We start from the raw sequence: 16,851 nt of genomic DNA, 5'->3' as shown, positions 1-16,851 counted from the left end.
CACTGCTGTGGCTGGGTGGGTGGTGGGAGCAAATTTAGCCAGGCAATGCCCACAGCGGCTGGAGCGCCCTGACCAAAGCAGCAACCTTGTCAGCAGCCGTGGGCACCTGCCTGCGCCAGCCACAGGCACAGTGCTGCGCCATACAGACGTGACTTCGCTTACGGAAAATGTGTAACACCCATGTTATGATTCTTCATGATGCAAATCTGGGTGAAGAAGCCCTTGGTCCAAGCCCGTGTGCTCCCAAGGCTCTGGTGCTCTCACTGGTACTGCTTGGCTGCTCACAGGCTGCGGTCAACATCCAGCTCCTGATGGGATTTGACTGAAATAAATGAATAAAGGAACTCTCCCAGACAGATGGTTCTTGTAAAAGCAGTCCCTTTGCAGAGCCGATGGAGAGCACAGCCGCACAGAAAGTGTCCGAGGGGAACAGCAAAGCAGGAGGAAGTGATTTGAGAGGGGTGGGGGCTGGATCCTCAGTGACCAGCTGTGACACTGTGACATGGGGCCACCGCCTAACTACTTACACAGCGGAAGCAATTTTTAGTTTGTTACTATTACTGACTTTTTCTCAATTGCTTGTTGGTTTTCTTCAGTGACTTCAACCATGCTCCCAACAGGCGATCAGCGCAGTTTCTGGTGGCTGACCAGATACCATTACCCGCGTTAGACTTCCCTATTTGTGGTTTTCTAGTTGTAATTTAACATTCCACATTTTAAGAAGGATGTGTGACATGAATATTTGTGTGTCGTTTGTCCGTCTCAACCACGACATTTGTGTTGAACAATTTTTCTCATGATACTATCACTAGGAAAGTGTACTTCATTTGAACAGGATCATTGCAGCATCAGTTTCTAATTCGCCTTATGAAATACATCTTTGCCACTGGGAATTTTGTTTTTCATGTTTGAATGTCAAATAAGTTTGAGCATGAAAGGTGCATGGGCTAGATGTGAGCAGGGTGTGCAGTTCTTAAAGGATTCCCTTGCTTTTTTGTTTATGGCAAAGAAGAACATGAAGATATGGAGACACCAGGAGAAAAATGCAATAGAGATAGAACAGCTGGAATGAAGCAAGATGACGATGAAGACAGAATGGCTGTCAAAGACACATTGGGCAGAGTTTAGCTGGGATGGGAATATGAAGCAGCTGGTGGAAAGACTCTGGTGGCATCCAGGAACCCCATCTGATGAAACACCAAGGTTATCAAGCCAGGTGACTTCCATAGCCCAGTGCTTTATTGGAATCTGATTTGTACACTTAGTTTTAATGAAAATTTAGTCATGGTTATTGTAAAGAAAAGCTTGAAGTTATAAACAGGAGAAAAATGCTGGAGCAATTTGTGCCTAGATTTGCAGAGGAAATATGGATCAGGATCCAGAAAAGAGCATTGCCAGGCGTAAGTGAAGGTCACCAAGCAAGAAGGGTGTCAACAGCAGCTCTGAAAAGCACAGCCCTGTGACGTGCATGGTGGGATGGTATAAAGAGGGAGAGATATAACCTCCACCTTTGCACTGGCTGCAAAAGGCTGAGAACACAGGGGATGTGGTGCGATCCTTTCACCTGAGGTGAAACATAGGAGGCCACGGGTGTGGAGGTGGTGGGGGTAGGAGCCCAATGGTGCGGGATGGCACTGCTGAGCCTCCGGCCCGGCTGGGGGATGGCTGGCGGGGTGCATAGGGCACCGAGGGGAAGGGCAGCCCGGCAGGACTCAGCCCGGTGCCCCAGGTGCGGGATTAAGGCAGAGCAGGTGCCGGCCGCCGGGGGTGCAGGAGCGGGGCCGAACCGGGCGCCCCGGGGGGACGGGCGGAGCAGAGAGATGCGGAGCGGGGCGACAGGCGAGAAGCGAACCGGGCCGGGGGGGCGGAGTGGAGCGCACCGGGGCGGGAGGAGCGGGCGCGGCACCTGCGTGCTGGGAGCCCGGCAGAGCCCAGCCCGGCCCCCTCGGCGCCGCCAGACGGTGGCGGGCCGGGCCGAGGCGCTGCTGGGAAGCGCATCCCGCCCCGCTCCGCCCCGGCAGCCGCGGCCATGACCGACAACATCCCGCTGCAGCCGGTCCGGCAGAAGAAGCGGATGGACAGCAAGCACCGCAGCGGGTGAGCTGCTCCGCGGAGCCCGTGGGTCCGGGGCCCCGCTGCTCGCCCGGCCGCTGCCCGTGTTATGGGGGGCGGGCGGATGGCGCGACCCCCGGTGCCTTCGTCTCGGGGAGGCGGTGGGGTCCCCAGCCGGTGCCTTTGCGGGATGCTCGGGGAGCCGCGTCGCCGTAGGCTGCGCGGCCGCGGTCCGGGCGCGGCAGGAGGAGGAGGAGCAGGGGGAGGCAGGCAGGCAGGCTGACAGGTTGTTCCTGACGCCATTGCCGTGGCACGCCCGGGCGGGGGGCAGCACCCTGCCGGGCGGTGCTGCGTTGCGGCCGGGGACGCCGGGGCTGGGGGAGAGTGGGGCCAGCCATGAGCTGCCAGCTGGTAGCCCCTTGCGTGGGGAAAAGGCAGCCTGGGCGGCCCTTATCCTCATCGTCTTCTCCATTAGAGCCCTTCAGACAAAGCCTGGGCAGCAGCGAGCGCGGCGGGGGTGGGGGTGGCCGAGCCCGGCCTGCGGGTGCGGGGCAACGGGAACGGCCGGGGTGGGAACGGCCAGGGTGGCACCGGCCGCCTGTCCCCGGGTCCTGTTTGTCATCTCGCTGTTGCGCTTGGCGTGGGGCCGAGAATTACCGGCTGGTTCCTGAGAGAGCGCTCGGCCTGTGCTTGGGAATAGCGTTGGGCCGGAGATGGTGTTTGTTTGTAGGTCCGTAACAAAGGTCTCTGTCTAAATGCAGGAGGCTGGGTTTAACTGTATCAGTCAAAGCAATACAGTATCTTTAATGTGGGATGTTGCAAAATCCTGAATGTGGGATTCGTTCCTAAAGGAGACATATGTATATATTTATCCTGATAGCCATCCCCATGCAGGAAGTTAAAGATGATCCTGTAATACTATTTTGGTAGGAAGTTGCACCGTTATGCAGACAGGTTGGTTTGTACATAGTGGGTTGTACAGGCTATCCAAGTTACCTGGCTGTCAGTTATTGCGATGCTGCTTTTGTCCCTGGATATTTTTATTTTTTAATGTGGTGAGTTATATTGCAAAATAAACTAATATATCAAAGGAAGTCCCGACTGATAAAACAAGAGGAAATTGGTACTTTTTTCATTGTTTGTTATGGTTTTTGTTGATAGTTTTGCTTGCATTCCTCTAGCTGAAATTGACCTACGTAGTGTCATGCAGCAAGTAATTCCCCAGCACCTGGGTAACGTGCATCACTGGGCAGGTTCCCCAAGGTGCAGCCACCATGGCATTAAATTTGGTCACGTGGATTGAAAGAGATCAGGGAGAAGTGGATGCCCGAGAAATTTCTTAAAGCTTCTTGAATTATTTATTTTCCTAAAATTCTCTAATCTCCATGAAGACCCCCTTGGGTATTAGGATATGGTTAGTAGTGTCTAACAGAAATTGCCCTCGTCTAATCTAAGTTACAGTTTGCTGGTTGTGGACTCTACCTGATTAGCAGTCACAGAGATGATGTTTCCAGTGTTAGCAAGAAATTTTGGCAGCAAGAAGTTGCGAGGGAAGATTGCTTAGGATTTTTCTCGATGGCAGTCTAAGTAACTTGGCTTTGGGGTTTTTGTTTGGTGCGGTAACTTTGGGGATGTGACTTATCATATATTGGGAACTCTTGTTTTACTGAAAAGTAGCCTGCGATATGTTAGTAATTTGATTAATGATAGTGTGGATAACAAAGCATTAAAGTCCAGCAAATCCAAAACAATGTTACAAACCAAAGGAGAAATCAGCCAACAAGTAAGGGAGGGTCCCTGGTGTCACATGCAGGATGGAGTCCCGAGGATCCTAAGCCATAATGAAGAGCAAGTCATCTTCCTTAATAGATGTGAAAAGCCAAGGATAAGCAAGTTTTTAAAGACTTCACCTTAGCACAGCCGTAACTGAAACTTCTGCTATGGGGGTTCCCCCCCAGCAGTGGGGGCGAGTTCTCAACAGAGATTTTTGTCAGTGTGGTGTTCTGGAGCAGGGAACAGATTTTGGTTTGTAAACTGAATGACTTCACAGAAATGTTCGTGTATGCTAACAAAAAAAAAAGGAGAAATGCCTAATTCGCATCTAGGCAGCAAAGGGCAGGTGTCATCCGAGCAAGGATTTCGTTACAGCCTCAGCCTGGATCATACGTTGAAGAGAAGCCAGGAAGGAGCTCATGCAGTAGCCTTGCGGAGATGAATGATGACACAGACAGCTGAGATCTGTGTCAAAGAGAAACCATGTGTTTAATGAACTGGTGGGAGAAGTGCTGTTCCTGAGCATAACTTCAGCGTGGATCTTCCTTGCTGCAATCAAAGGCTAAGTTCTGAATTCTGTAGCTGTATGCCTTCAATTCAGCCATATTCTTTCCAATGTGTTGCAGCACTCTGAAAAAAACACGGTGAGATACATGCCAATTAGAAGGGGGGGATAGTGTTAACTGCAGTGGGACTAGTGTTGGGATGGGGGGGGCTCTGAGCTTCCCAGGGGCTGAGCTCTGTTGGGAAGGGTGCTGCAGGTTCCTAAAGCACCCTGGGTATTCGGTGCCTGACACAAGTTTTCCCTATATAGCTTATGGTCTCAGTCCACAATCCTGCAGGGTGTTTTTTTGAAGCTGTCAAACTGCTGTGCTCACGCTGCCTCCACAATGTAGAAAGGCCTTGATCGAGAAACGTGGGGGAGGCAGAAAATGGGGAATGAGCCGGGGAAGGAGGAGCTTTACAGTAACATTTCATTCGGCCATTCCATTGTATGTGTGTAGGTACCCTGGCTCTGTTTAAAATGGCAGATTCCATTTCAAAGTCAACAGAGGGAGATGGGAGCTGCTGCCCTCCGCCTGCCCGCGCGTGGGTGTGCTGGTGCGTGCCCAGCGGGGCTGCTTTCCCGCAGGGATGGAGGGCAGGAGTGGGCTGCGGGAACAGCAGCACTCCTGGCCCCTTCCCGAGCCGCCCAGCTGCCGTCTGAAATGAAATGGGAGCGTTTGAATCATGGGGAGGTGCATTAGAAGGCTAGGGGGTTGTGCGTGGCTCTGGTTGTTTGTTTGGTTGTTTGTTTGTTTTTAATCAACAGAAAATTATTTATATGCTTTTAAAATAATGAAATGTGGCTGTTGGTTTGTATATTAAAGGTGCCAAGGACTTAACAGCACAGCCCCTGAGAAGCATAGAAACATCATCTGAGAAATATGCTGGTTGTAGAAGTGATTTAATATGTTAACACTAATTTGACAAATACTACCCCAGTATTGGACAAATGCGAAACTTTTTTCCATTAGGTTTGTTTTACACAAAAAATGCTTATGAAAGCATTTTTCATTTTCTCTCTCAAATGTTTTTCCATGAAACATGCTGCATTTATAAAGAAAAACTGCTTCTTGGTAATGGCTGTTCATCTGGCATCTGACAGTCAATCTGCCATAGTACTGCTTCTTACATCATCACTAATAATGCGCTTTTGTAAACAAATATCATCCCGAGTGAAGTACACAGTCGACCTTTGTGCTCTTCACCATCTCCCCAGTCCTGTAGATCACTGTGCAGACCAAGGGCCACATCATTTACAGGACTCAAAGTTTTCGACACAGTCACATTGAAAGAGATGCTTTTGAGTGGTTGTGATTTTTATTTGGGGATTTGTGAGTTTGTTTATTATTATTATTATTTTTTTGCCAAGTTGTGATTTCAAAGGTGAATAACAGTGCTGTATAAGCTTTCCCGTATAGGCTATCTTCATATATTTTTCATGTTCTTTCTGTAAGATAATAATTTTTAAAAGTTCATGCTGTAGAGTGGCTTTCTAGTTTCCTGTACTTCAGGGGCTATTGCAATACTGTGCTTCAGTGCTTCAATTGCAAAATGGAGGAGGAGAAATGTTTAGTAATGTGTATTCCTAAACTTTTATAGAAAACTGCTCACACTTCTTGCACCTTGTGATTCCCATTCCTGGAAAGCGCACGCTAATTTTATCAGCATCTCTAAGCAGCAGTGTAAACTTGCAGCTGTTTTTCCAGACAATCTTTCTTTCCCTTTCAAGGATGTAGCCACCTGATTTCCTGATGGAAAGTATATTGTCATTCCTAATAACGCCAATAGTTCTCTCCTGCCAGAAACAGCCAACTGCCTCCAGTGACACTGACCTTGTCCTGAGCAGAGAACTTTGGAGTGATGTGATGGGCTGAGAAACCCCTTCCCTCATCATCCAGGTCTTTAAGCTTGATACTCAAAAGCAAGGATGGTATCCAAAGAAACAGTAGATCACAGAACTATGGAATACCTATGAAATTTAAGGGAGGAATAAGGTAATTGGAAAAAGCTGATAGCCCCAGTCAAAAGGACCTATTTAATGAGCACCAGGATAATCTGAAAACACATTTGTGCACTTGTTTGTGCTCAGAGTACTTTGTTTCTGGTACCCAACTGCATGGATTTGCCAGAATGTATTTTTTCAAGGTCAAGATTATTCAGTTGCCAGAGGAGAAGAAAGGGAAAAGGAGACTGTCTGAAATGTTCCTTGTTAGGTTCGCCCCCATTTTCCTGTGTCTTCTTTCCCTTTTGCTCTCATTACAAGTTATGTTTTGTCATCCAGAATGCAGGCATCCCAAGCTGGCTATTTAGGAGTGCAGCCCAGGACTTTGCACCCTAAGCATGGTCGTCTCTCCTCACAGTACAAGTCCTTGGCAGCTTTCGAGGGCTTTTGCTTTGGCTTCTGTGTGTGTTCGTGAGCTGTCCAGTGCCAGCACATTCTGGGCTTTCACTGGTGTCGCAGCACATGTTGTGCCAATACAACCTGTTGCAATAATAAAAGCAGCTGTGGAGAGTGGTATTTAATGACATTGCAACTTTGGCCTGTGTAAGACGGGTTCAGGTAGTGAAGCTGTTGTGTCTGCACGTGACCCAGAGTAGGTGAACGAAACCTGCCATTGGTCTCTTAAAACACAGTATGGCATTACAGCCACTCCTGTTTGTGTAAAGCACTTTGTAAGGATCATAGATATCATATGCAGGATTTTAAAGCGGAACTTATGAGCTTAGTCATGTATTCTTCCTTAATGAAGTTTGAGATATCATTGAAAAGGTAAAATTAAAAAAAAAAAAATGACAATGGAATGCTTGGAGGGGGGGTGATAAACATCTGCCTATAAGAATTAGTACATGGTTCTGTGCTTGAGAAATGTCAGTGTTTTTACCAAAAGCTCCCTTTCTAACTTATTTCAAGAAGCCGTGGGTTGGCACTTGTGTAATTAGTGTGCGGAGAGACCCGTCACCACTTCACATTCCCACCCGCCCAGGGCTTGGGCTGTGGCGTCTGCTCTGAGCCTGCCCAGCGAAGCACAGGCGGCTGCTGCGTGGTTTGTGGGGAAACAAGGTCACAGAGTAGGTGCAAGTTAAATACCAGCACTGGGTGCCTTTGTAACAAAAACTCTTTGGGGATCTTTGAATGTATATGGGCTAATGATCAGCATTTGCTGTTTGCTCGTATACGAGTTACTTGCTCAGCACTGTACGTTCCGGGGCAGGATTCGAGACGATGATGTAATGGGATTCCTGAGCGCTGATAAAACCTTCCCAGTTAAAGTCTTGCAACATGCGGCTCTGTCGTTGCTGGTTGTAGTATTGCCTTCATTGTTTGGACTTTTTTTTTACAAGTTCCTTTAAGTTTCGTGGAAACCTCATGCTAAAAGGCTATGTAGCAGAGTTGGTAGAAATGCTGGATGTTCTTTACTTGAGCATTGATACTATCACCTTCAAAACCTTGCCAGGCAGGAAGTTTTTCCTTTGTTTGTCTAATTAGGTTTTTGGTTTGCTTTTCCTGTAATTCAGGGGGTTGCGAAATTGCTGTGACTCCAGCCAGGCAGGAATTTCACCAAAGTGTTGTTTTTACACAGCAGATTCTTCTGTGCCATTTCTTGCTTATACTTGGAACTGCATTATTTTGATTGATTGTCAAACCTTATAGTAATACACAGCATATCTTCGTGATGGGAATGCTATGAGAGGTCATGGCTTTGATTGCAGAACATGTGCTAAATTTGGGGTAATTTCACTTTTGTGCAATTGCCTTCTACTTCCCAGCCTTTGCAGATGCTGCCTCATTTAGAACCACACAAGTTAAGCAGTTTTACAGTGCTAGGTGTTGGCATTCAGAGACTGGAGGATTCATAGTAATTTGGAAAAGACTAAAAGCAATATAATTGTATACAAACAGTTGGGCAGAGCATACTCTTCTTAAGATGAAAAGTTCTGAATAGTTTGTGGGGTTCATTTGCCATTTTCTTCTGTATTCATGAAGAAAAAATGGTGATAAGTCATTGAACTTATTAAAATAGCTGTAAGTCTGCTTTGGAGATTTAGGTATCAGTTTGAAGATCTGCCCAGATATTTGGAAAGTTCTTTGGAGCATATCGGTGAATTTTACTTTGTAAAAACAATTCCTGGCAAAATTAAAAAATATATTAAATTATAGTATAACATCTATGAGCCTTATCCTATTGTAAATGTTATGATATATGTGTGTAGGTACTTTTGCTGTTGAGTACGATCCCTAGAACAGGCCCAACCTAAAAAACAAACAAAGGTAACTGGTTTCAGATGTCTAATTACAAGGACCAACTGACTCTCTTTGTAACTGGGAAACATGTTGTGATGAAACGGGGTGTGTGGACACCAGGTTTGCTCCCTTGGGCAAAGCTTCTGATTTGTAGCCTTATCACAAAGGTCATTCTGAATTCAGAGTCATTAAAACATGAAATCAAGGCTAATCTTGTGTGGTTTTCTTCATTGTGAAAGAAGGAAAACCACCTTTTATTTATTTATTTATTTTTTAATTCCATAGACCATATATATTTTCTATTGCAATCCCAATACTACCATTTTTATTATTCTCCATTAAAATGTATTTGGGATAAACGTGACTATTTGTCTTAGGTCTTCATCTGCAAATACAAAAGAAAACTGCAATTCAAAGGTATCAAGCTAATAAAATAAACAACTACTTCTGAAGTAGAGTTTATTAATGAGTGTTTAACAGCAGCTTTACCGTTTGTCTCATGTTGGTAACTGCCTTTCTGATATGTGTATTATACACAACCATGTGGGGAAGAAAGATCCGCTGCTTAGTTTCTCCTAACAAAGAAAAAAGTTTGTAAACTTGACAAAAATTGATAGTTTCGGAGGCAAGTGTAACTTTGAAGTGAGTTATGTTTAGGGTACTTATGTTAATTATGGTTTTATGGTACTACCTAGGGAATAGCCAAACGTGGAAGTCCACTGTCTTAGCACTGTTACAAATGCAGAATCACTTTATTCCAGTCATTTGATCTAGGTGTGCACTGCTGTCAGGGTTTTGAACCATTTGCATTACCTACAGTGTTTCTGTCAGATTTTCCTACATTCTCCTAATTTTCCTCAGCAAATGAACAGTTTGCAAGGCGGTGTTGACAATACAGCAGCTCTGATAACGCTGACCTCTATGCGGGCAGTGACAAACGTGTGCGGGTGAAAGCAGCGGGGTTGTTATTGAAACTGGAGGACTTAGGAGTGCTCTGGTTTTGGAACTGGGAGTTTAACTTGCATGGTAAGAGACTATTTGGCATCACCCAAAACTTGTGATTTCACGTTCCTTCAGCACCGATGTGTGGGCGCTGTGTAGTGCTCTGCTGTCTTGTCAGCACTTTGGTCTGAAAGCTGCTCCTAGCAAGAAAACCCCTCCTGTGTTTGGGTGGCACCTGTACGCTTACGGTTCTGGTTGTTCTTGAGCGCAGACTAGAGGAAAATCCACCTTTTCAGGGCTCATCTGCCACTCTTAATGAAATATAACCACGTCAATCTTTTTGTCTGGTTTTAAAAGCTTGTGATGAATTATCTTGCAAGGCAGCCTTGTGAAGTTAATGTCTGTGTGTGCTCATGGAGCACTGAATCCCATGGTGACGGCTTCAGTTCTGGAAGCAAAGTTGATTTTTATATTGTATTTTCCTCCCCTCTTATCTACTGAAGGAACTGACTGAACTGATAAGTTTTCTTTCTGTTTATTTGCAGCCAGCAGGGCATAAAACATTTTAAAAAATTGTATCTTTGTAGGAAACCACCTTCTGTGTGGTGAGTTGTTAACTCGGTTCATCATGCTGTGTGTATCTTCTGACAAGACAGCAAGTTTAAGAGCCGAATGCTTTGTGTACTTCCTTAAATAGTTTTTCCTTTCAGTTAGGTGCATATTTAACGGAACTTTTGTGGCAGAATGCTGTGATTTAAGAGTAGATCTTAGCGGTGGTTTCTGGAAAGATGGTTTGTAAGAGCTCTGAAGCTTTTGGTTATCGGTCTAGCTGACACTGGCTTTCCTAAATGTCAGTGAAATTCAATAGGGCTGGTTTTAAAGGAACAAGGGGGATTGGGAAGAGATTGGCTTTCAGTAAGAAGCAGTGACAACAGGAAAATAACCCTTTTGGGATTTGGGAGGGTACAATGCAGCAATTTTGGACAGAGAGGCTTTTTCAAGGTAAGGAGGTATCGCTGATAAGCCCTTGCATCTCCCATGAAGTAACTGACAGTGTTTGATTCGTTGCCTCGAGTCATAAGGATTCATAACATTGAGCAGTGCAGTTTTATTCACTAAAATTCCTGTGAGAGCTGAGTTGTCGCTGGCAGCCTCGAGTGGGCTGTAGCAGAAGGAACATCTGTATTTGGTAGCAAGTCAAGCTCCGGGTTTTAAGATGCTCATAATATAGCGGATAATTGAGAAATGAGAGGTAGTGAGTGACAGATGAAGAAGTGATGCTCAGTTGTTCTGCCTGGCTGACAGAGAGGGTCTGGGGGGTATGTGAGTCAAAGAAATGTATTAAAAATTAACTTGTAATTAATTAATTTTCCTCCTATAGGTGTTGTGAGTGCCTAAGATGCTGTGGGAGGAGAGACCCGAGGCCTCGTACTGTTTGGCTTGGCCATCCGGAGAAGAGGGACCAGAGATACCCTCGCAATGTGATCAACAATCAGAAATACAACTTTTTTACGTTTCTCCCGGGAGTAAGTGTGGAGAGTCACTTCTCATCGTCTTGCCCCAGTGCTTTCCCCGATTTCAGTGGGTTTACAATAGACAGGAGCAGAACCTGGAGCTGGAGATCTGTCTGACACAGATCTGTCCCGAGTGTCCAGGGCTACTTTAAGACTGCCCTAAGTTAGCACTTAGACACCAGAGGAGCATGCAAAAGTCTTTCTGGTGTTTAGCTCAATATGCGTAACTTCTGAACTCCGTTAATCTCCTTCATCTTTTTTTTCTTTTAGGTGTTGTTTAACCAGTTCAAATACTTCTTCAACCTTTATTTCTTGCTTTTGGCCTGCTCACAATTTGTCGTTGAAATGAGGCTTGGTGCACTTTACACATACTGGGTTCCTCTGGTAGGTCATTTAAGGTTTATTTATTCAAGAAAGTTTCAGTCTTTGACAAAATTTATTGTGCTGCCTTTTCTGTGGGGTTTAAGTTTGCACCCTTGATCATTTTGTTAGCTCACTTCTTCAGGCATGAGCTGTACATGTTGTAGCATATATGCTGGCTCATATATAAGCTTCATTTTGTAGAGGTTTGATGGGGATGCAAGAGGACTCTGCCCACAACGTGTTCATCATTACAGGCACAGAGCTCCCGCCACTGCCCGCGGTGCCTATGAGAAAACAAATGGAGGCTCCTTCATAGTTAACCACATTCAAAAAAGCAAATTAAAAAACTGAGAACCACCCCTCTCCATAAAACTCTCACATATAAATATATAGGGACATATTCAAACTTGGTCAGAGTGCAGATACTCTTTCCTTCCTGTGAACTATTTGCCCTTTTCTTTTGATAGCCATGTGTTTCACCTGCGATCCAGGGAAATTTATCATAATCAGTTTTGAAGCAGAAACTCCAGTGGTGTCAAAGGACAGAAGGAGGAATAGTGGCATAGAATGGGCTTCTTAAATCTCTAAAATGCACTGCATGAGCCAGCTACAACTGCTTAAATGCGTAAATATAGGTACATGTATATTTTTCTTTTACCCCGGTAAAACTATTATTTCTCTTTCTTTGTGAGTGAATTTTTTGCTGCATTTCAGCTCATAGTGTTATAGAATAATTTTGGTTCAGAGTGACATGTGGTCCAACTGCTCAAAGCAGGGCTGCCTTTAAACTTAGGTGGGCTTAACTCATCTACCGGAGTTTTGAAAATCTCCAAGGATAGACATACTTTTTACTTTAAAGAAATGACACAAAACTAATGGAAAATTGATTTTTTAGAAGCACACAGGGCTCTTTCTAAAACAGTACTTGTGCACTGATTTGAGAAATGGTGGTGGTAAAAATATGTGACCCTATTGAGATCGCTGAGGAAGAGCAAAGGAAAATTTTCCCACCTTTTAGAATTGCAGTACTGTGAAATTCCTGTCAAAATCCAGAAAGAAGTGGAGGGGCAGCTTTGGGACATTGCTGCTGAAATTCTGTTTATATTAAAGCCCGGATCTCACTGAATTCTCTCTTCAGTGTGTACTGTATTGCATTTACTGTATGAACCTAATGCTAGTTTCATAAGATCCTATCATATAAATGAAGTATACATGCACACAGGGGATCTCTCTTTCTGGGTTTTGTGTAGGCAGTTGTGACTGGTCTGTGCCAGGTGAGCAATTAGAATTTGGCTTATGAGCTGCCAAAAAGCAGGAAAGGTCTTTGTTCATTGCTGGTGGCTAATACGGGTGTTTGGGATGGAATGACAGATGAGATGACACAGTGAGTCAGCACATGTGGGAATATATTGGGCACTTATTTGAAGACATAAGTTGAAAATAACTGATGCTTTTAAAAATTCTGTTTGGAAAAGCAGATAGGAATTTCTAGCTAAACATACAAATGCAACTTGTACGTGGAAATGTTCATTCTGGTAGTTACCAAAATGGGAGATCTTCCACCGTGGTGCAAAACAGTTGATTGTGGTCCTGAACGTGTGGGAGCGAAACACTTCTCTGAAAATACAGTGTTAATAGCTTGTTATTTTCAAGGTTTGTAAATACAGGATTGAATACAGAAAATTAAACAAAACCCATCCTTGTGTCTCTTCACGTGTCTGCATTTTTAAATACTGAAGAAACATACTACATTGTTTTGCATTAATTTAATTATTCTTTATATAGTGAAGGATGCGATGTGGGCCTTTTCCTCATGACAAGAGGAAAAGAAATAATGGCTCATATCCGCAGAAAAGCAGCACTGAAACCCTAATCGGACAAATGTGTAATTATACTATGAGTAGTTCACATTAATATGTTTAGAGTGCTTATTTGTGTAGGCTGTGTGTATACATACACATGAATACACATTATGTAAGTGTATCTCTATATATGTATATATAAAAAGGGGACTATATAGAATTTTCATATAGATTTCTATAATATTAAACTCTTCCAGATGAAGCGAGCTGATTGATGGCTCTGTGGTGGAGGGAGTGCTGAGATTTGAGGGGTCCTTTCTTACACTTGACTTGTGTGTAGCCCCTCTCGGTCCTTGTTACTCACCTGTGAAGTGAGATGCAATATGTTATTTACACTCTTCAGATAAACTTTAAAAATATTTCCTTTGGAGGTACTAACAGAGCATCACAATAAAGCTGAGAAACAACCTTTTTTTCTTTTAAGCAACAAGTCTGTTGTAAGTTTGCTGTTGGGAGTTCTGGACAGCAGCAATATCACTATCATGATTTAGTGAGAGAAGACAGAATGCAGAAATGCAGGTTGTTGGCATTGATACTGATAAATATTGCTCTTATTAGAGGCAGATGTGATTTTTCCCTGACGTGTCCATCCATTCTGTTTCCCCGCACCACGCTCCTTTTTAGGGATTTGTGCTTGCCGTTACCGTCATCCGAGAGGCCGCGGAGGAGATCAGATGTTACATGCGCGACAAGGAAGTGAACTCGCAGATCTACAGCAAGCTCACAGCGAGAGGTCGGCTCGGCGGCTCCATCGCCGCGTCCCGGCACGGCCGCGGCAGCGCCGGGGGTTGCAACTCAATCACGGGCTGCTGACAGTCGGGGAAGCAGAGTTCAAGGAGCGGGGAGGGGGTTATGGGCTCGCGGGCACGTGGCCGCGCTGCCGAGTCCTCGGGGGTCCGGGGGGGTTTCTAGTGGATGGCTCCTCGCTGGGCTGCGCTGGGGGTTTCCCAGGGAGATGCACGGCTAATGCAGGGGGAGGTGGGAGGAGGTTGGATGCCTCAAATAACTTCAGAGCATCATCTCAGCGACCTGAGGTGTGGGGAGCGGGCGGTCAGTGCGTTTTCACGCGCGGGAGCCTGTGGGGTGTGCTGGGGGTCACTGCAGCCACCACCAGGCATCACATCACCGATGTGATGTTTTTAAACCCTCGGTGCTCCTAAGCCCCAGCGTAGGCTGTAACTTCTTTCCCAGTTATTGTCCCTTCTTGGTGGATTGGAGTCACCAAACTGTATCTGAGTCTCTCTAGGTTGTGGAGGTGGATGTTTCCGGAAGGGAAATGTGTTTTCCTTCCTGCAAGGCTCTGATGTGAGAGGAGGTCTCTGTGATGCTGCACGGATGAAGGGAGGGAGAGGCAAATACAGCAAACAGCATAGCAGGAAGAAAACAAGAATGGAACTATAGTAGATGTGATGGGTTGTCTGGGGTTTTTGTTTGTTTTTCTTCCAGTTTTGGTCATGGTGCATCTGCCTTCCCCCTGCATGTGTGTTTTGCTTGTTCACCCTGTCAGTAAGAGAGATGGATGTAAGAAGGATTCCTATAAGCTACCAATTTAAATTCTTTAATGGAAACAACAAATGTGTGCTTAAAACAGGGAGGAGGATCCACATAGGCAGTTAATTTGCAAAAGTACTTTTATAGAAGAATTAGACGTAGGTCTGTGTTATTGTCAGAAGATGGTTCTGCAGAGGTAGATTCAGATGGCGAGGTGACATGAGCTGTGTGTCTCAGACCGGGGACCCTTCCAGCACAGGAACCACAGACCGGAGTTCGTACAAGTGCTCTGTAGACTGAAGGAGCTTGTGAGTGCATGTGTTAAATTTAAGATGACTTGCTTGAAGTACCAATGTGTTCCACCACTTATTGAACGTGCAATACTGGTTGAGTTTCATGGGTTTTTTGTGGGCTGTAACAGGGACTTAGATCATCTAAGTCCTTTGCTAAAAGAGACTGTGTGATATGTTATCACACCTTTTGTGTGTTTCTGTTTGCAGCGACTGTAGTTCCTCAACATGGGCGATATCTTCTCTTGTGACTTTTTTTGTGTACATGGTTTTTAGCCCCGTCAACTGTGAGGAGTGTGGAGGCCCCGTTTGTAAAGAGCCCAGCCTGCAGCTCAGCTGTGCCTGATCCCTGGCGCTGGCCATTGTTTACAGCTGTGCCCTACCTAACAAAGACATTTAAATTCCTGTTTGAAAAATCAAATGCTGCCTCACTGTGGAGTTACTCCTAATACCATCACAATGACGGTGAGGCCAGGTTTGGCTTTTAAAAAGGGAACGAACTGAATTTAAGCAACTTCTTTTTTTTTCAGTTCCAGTTTCTTTGTTATAAAAGTTTACACTCCTGAATTAAGATGCAGTGAACTAGGTGTAGTAAAAAATATGCGGCTTTCAACACTTGTACTTTCAAGAATAAGATTGCTTTTTGAACATAATTGCTTAGGACTGTATATATTTACCGAGAATTATGAAGCAACTCTGAACTAGGGAGTTTGAGTTTCTGAATATTAAATCCCCTTTTAATAACGTGTTCTTACTACAACACTTAAAATGCTTGGCAACCAACAAAAGCCTCATCCAAGAGGGGTGTACTACATCTGTTTAAAGATATAAAAGAGTTGCTTTCTGGATTCTATTCAGTGATCTATAAGGGGCCTGACCTCTCCTTTAGTTCTTTTCATATTGCTATTACGTTTCCCATGAATGACTTCCCTCCCCCTAGTCCTTTAACTTTTCTAATTTTGTGAAAGAAAATCTTAAGCCACTTTATTCAACATGAATCCGATGCAGAAACAGGAATGAGGCTCCCTAGCAGTATAGTTTGGAGTAGGAAAAACACAGAAAATTATTTATAGTTGTCTTGTGGTTTGGGGAGAAAAGTCATTTTCTGTCTCTCCCCAAATCTCAGTACTCGAGCTTTTCACATCTATTATACTTCTCCATTGATTAAAACCTTAGCACCCCTGAGAATCACTTGGGAGCAGGAAAGTACCTTGTGAGGCCCCTATAGATGCGGGATGGAAGACTGCTGGGTTGTTTTTTGTATCTATTAGTACAGTTAGAAAAAGTAGACAAGCTTTCAATGAAGCTCTTCATCAGGTTACAACTAAGAAGCAGTAAATATCAAAATCAGCTGAGAACAGCTGATCTTAACCATTAATTTTCAGTGTAGCTGACAAAACTCCAGGTGGGACTTGCCTTGGACTGGTTACAGGCTGGTTTTTGTTTTTTGATTGAATAGCACCAGTTCATGCTTGAGGATATTGGCACAGCCCTGTATTGGAAATGGGCAGTGCTGCGGGATACAAAAAAGCCCTCTGAAGCATTCCTGTGTCATTTTTTTAGCAGTTTTGCCTCTAATGCCAGTGTTTTGGGGGCGGGGGCATTCGGTGAGGCTCGACGCTGAGCACCGCTGTTCTTGAAGATTGGCTATAATGGATCTAATGGAGCTTTCTCCAAGCTATTTTGATTTCCCCTGAGTATTTGCACTAAGCCACTGTTAAGGTGGCCGCAGAACAATTTTTCCCATCTCCAACCTTGGCCTCTCCAGCCCAAGC

General features: G+C 44.8%; 1 protein-coding gene across 1 annotated transcript in view; it reads left to right on the top strand.

The window, feature by feature from the left end:
• Positions 1-2,029: 2,029 nt before the first annotated feature.
• The window catches only part of ATP9A (ATPase phospholipid transporting 9A (putative)), a gene marked incomplete at both ends in the record, with an annotated part of 55,016 nt that continues 40,194 nt past the window's right edge, over positions 2,030-16,851 (top strand). The window contains 4 exons of the mRNA XM_080354441.1: positions 2,030-2,097; positions 10,938-11,082; positions 11,341-11,454; positions 13,920-14,028. Of these exons, the coding sequence (XP_080210567.1) occupies positions 2,030-2,097; positions 10,938-11,082; positions 11,341-11,454; positions 13,920-14,028 (436 nt within the window). The remainder of the gene's footprint in view (positions 2,098-10,937; positions 11,083-11,340; positions 11,455-13,919; positions 14,029-16,851) is intronic.

Source organism: Nesoenas mayeri, assembly GCF_963082525.1.
Source record: "Nesoenas mayeri genome assembly, chromosome: 16".
In the NCBI taxonomy this organism is placed as follows: domain Eukaryota; kingdom Metazoa; phylum Chordata; class Aves; order Columbiformes; family Columbidae; genus Nesoenas; species Nesoenas mayeri.
This window is presented reverse-complemented; position numbering and strand designations above follow the sequence as displayed.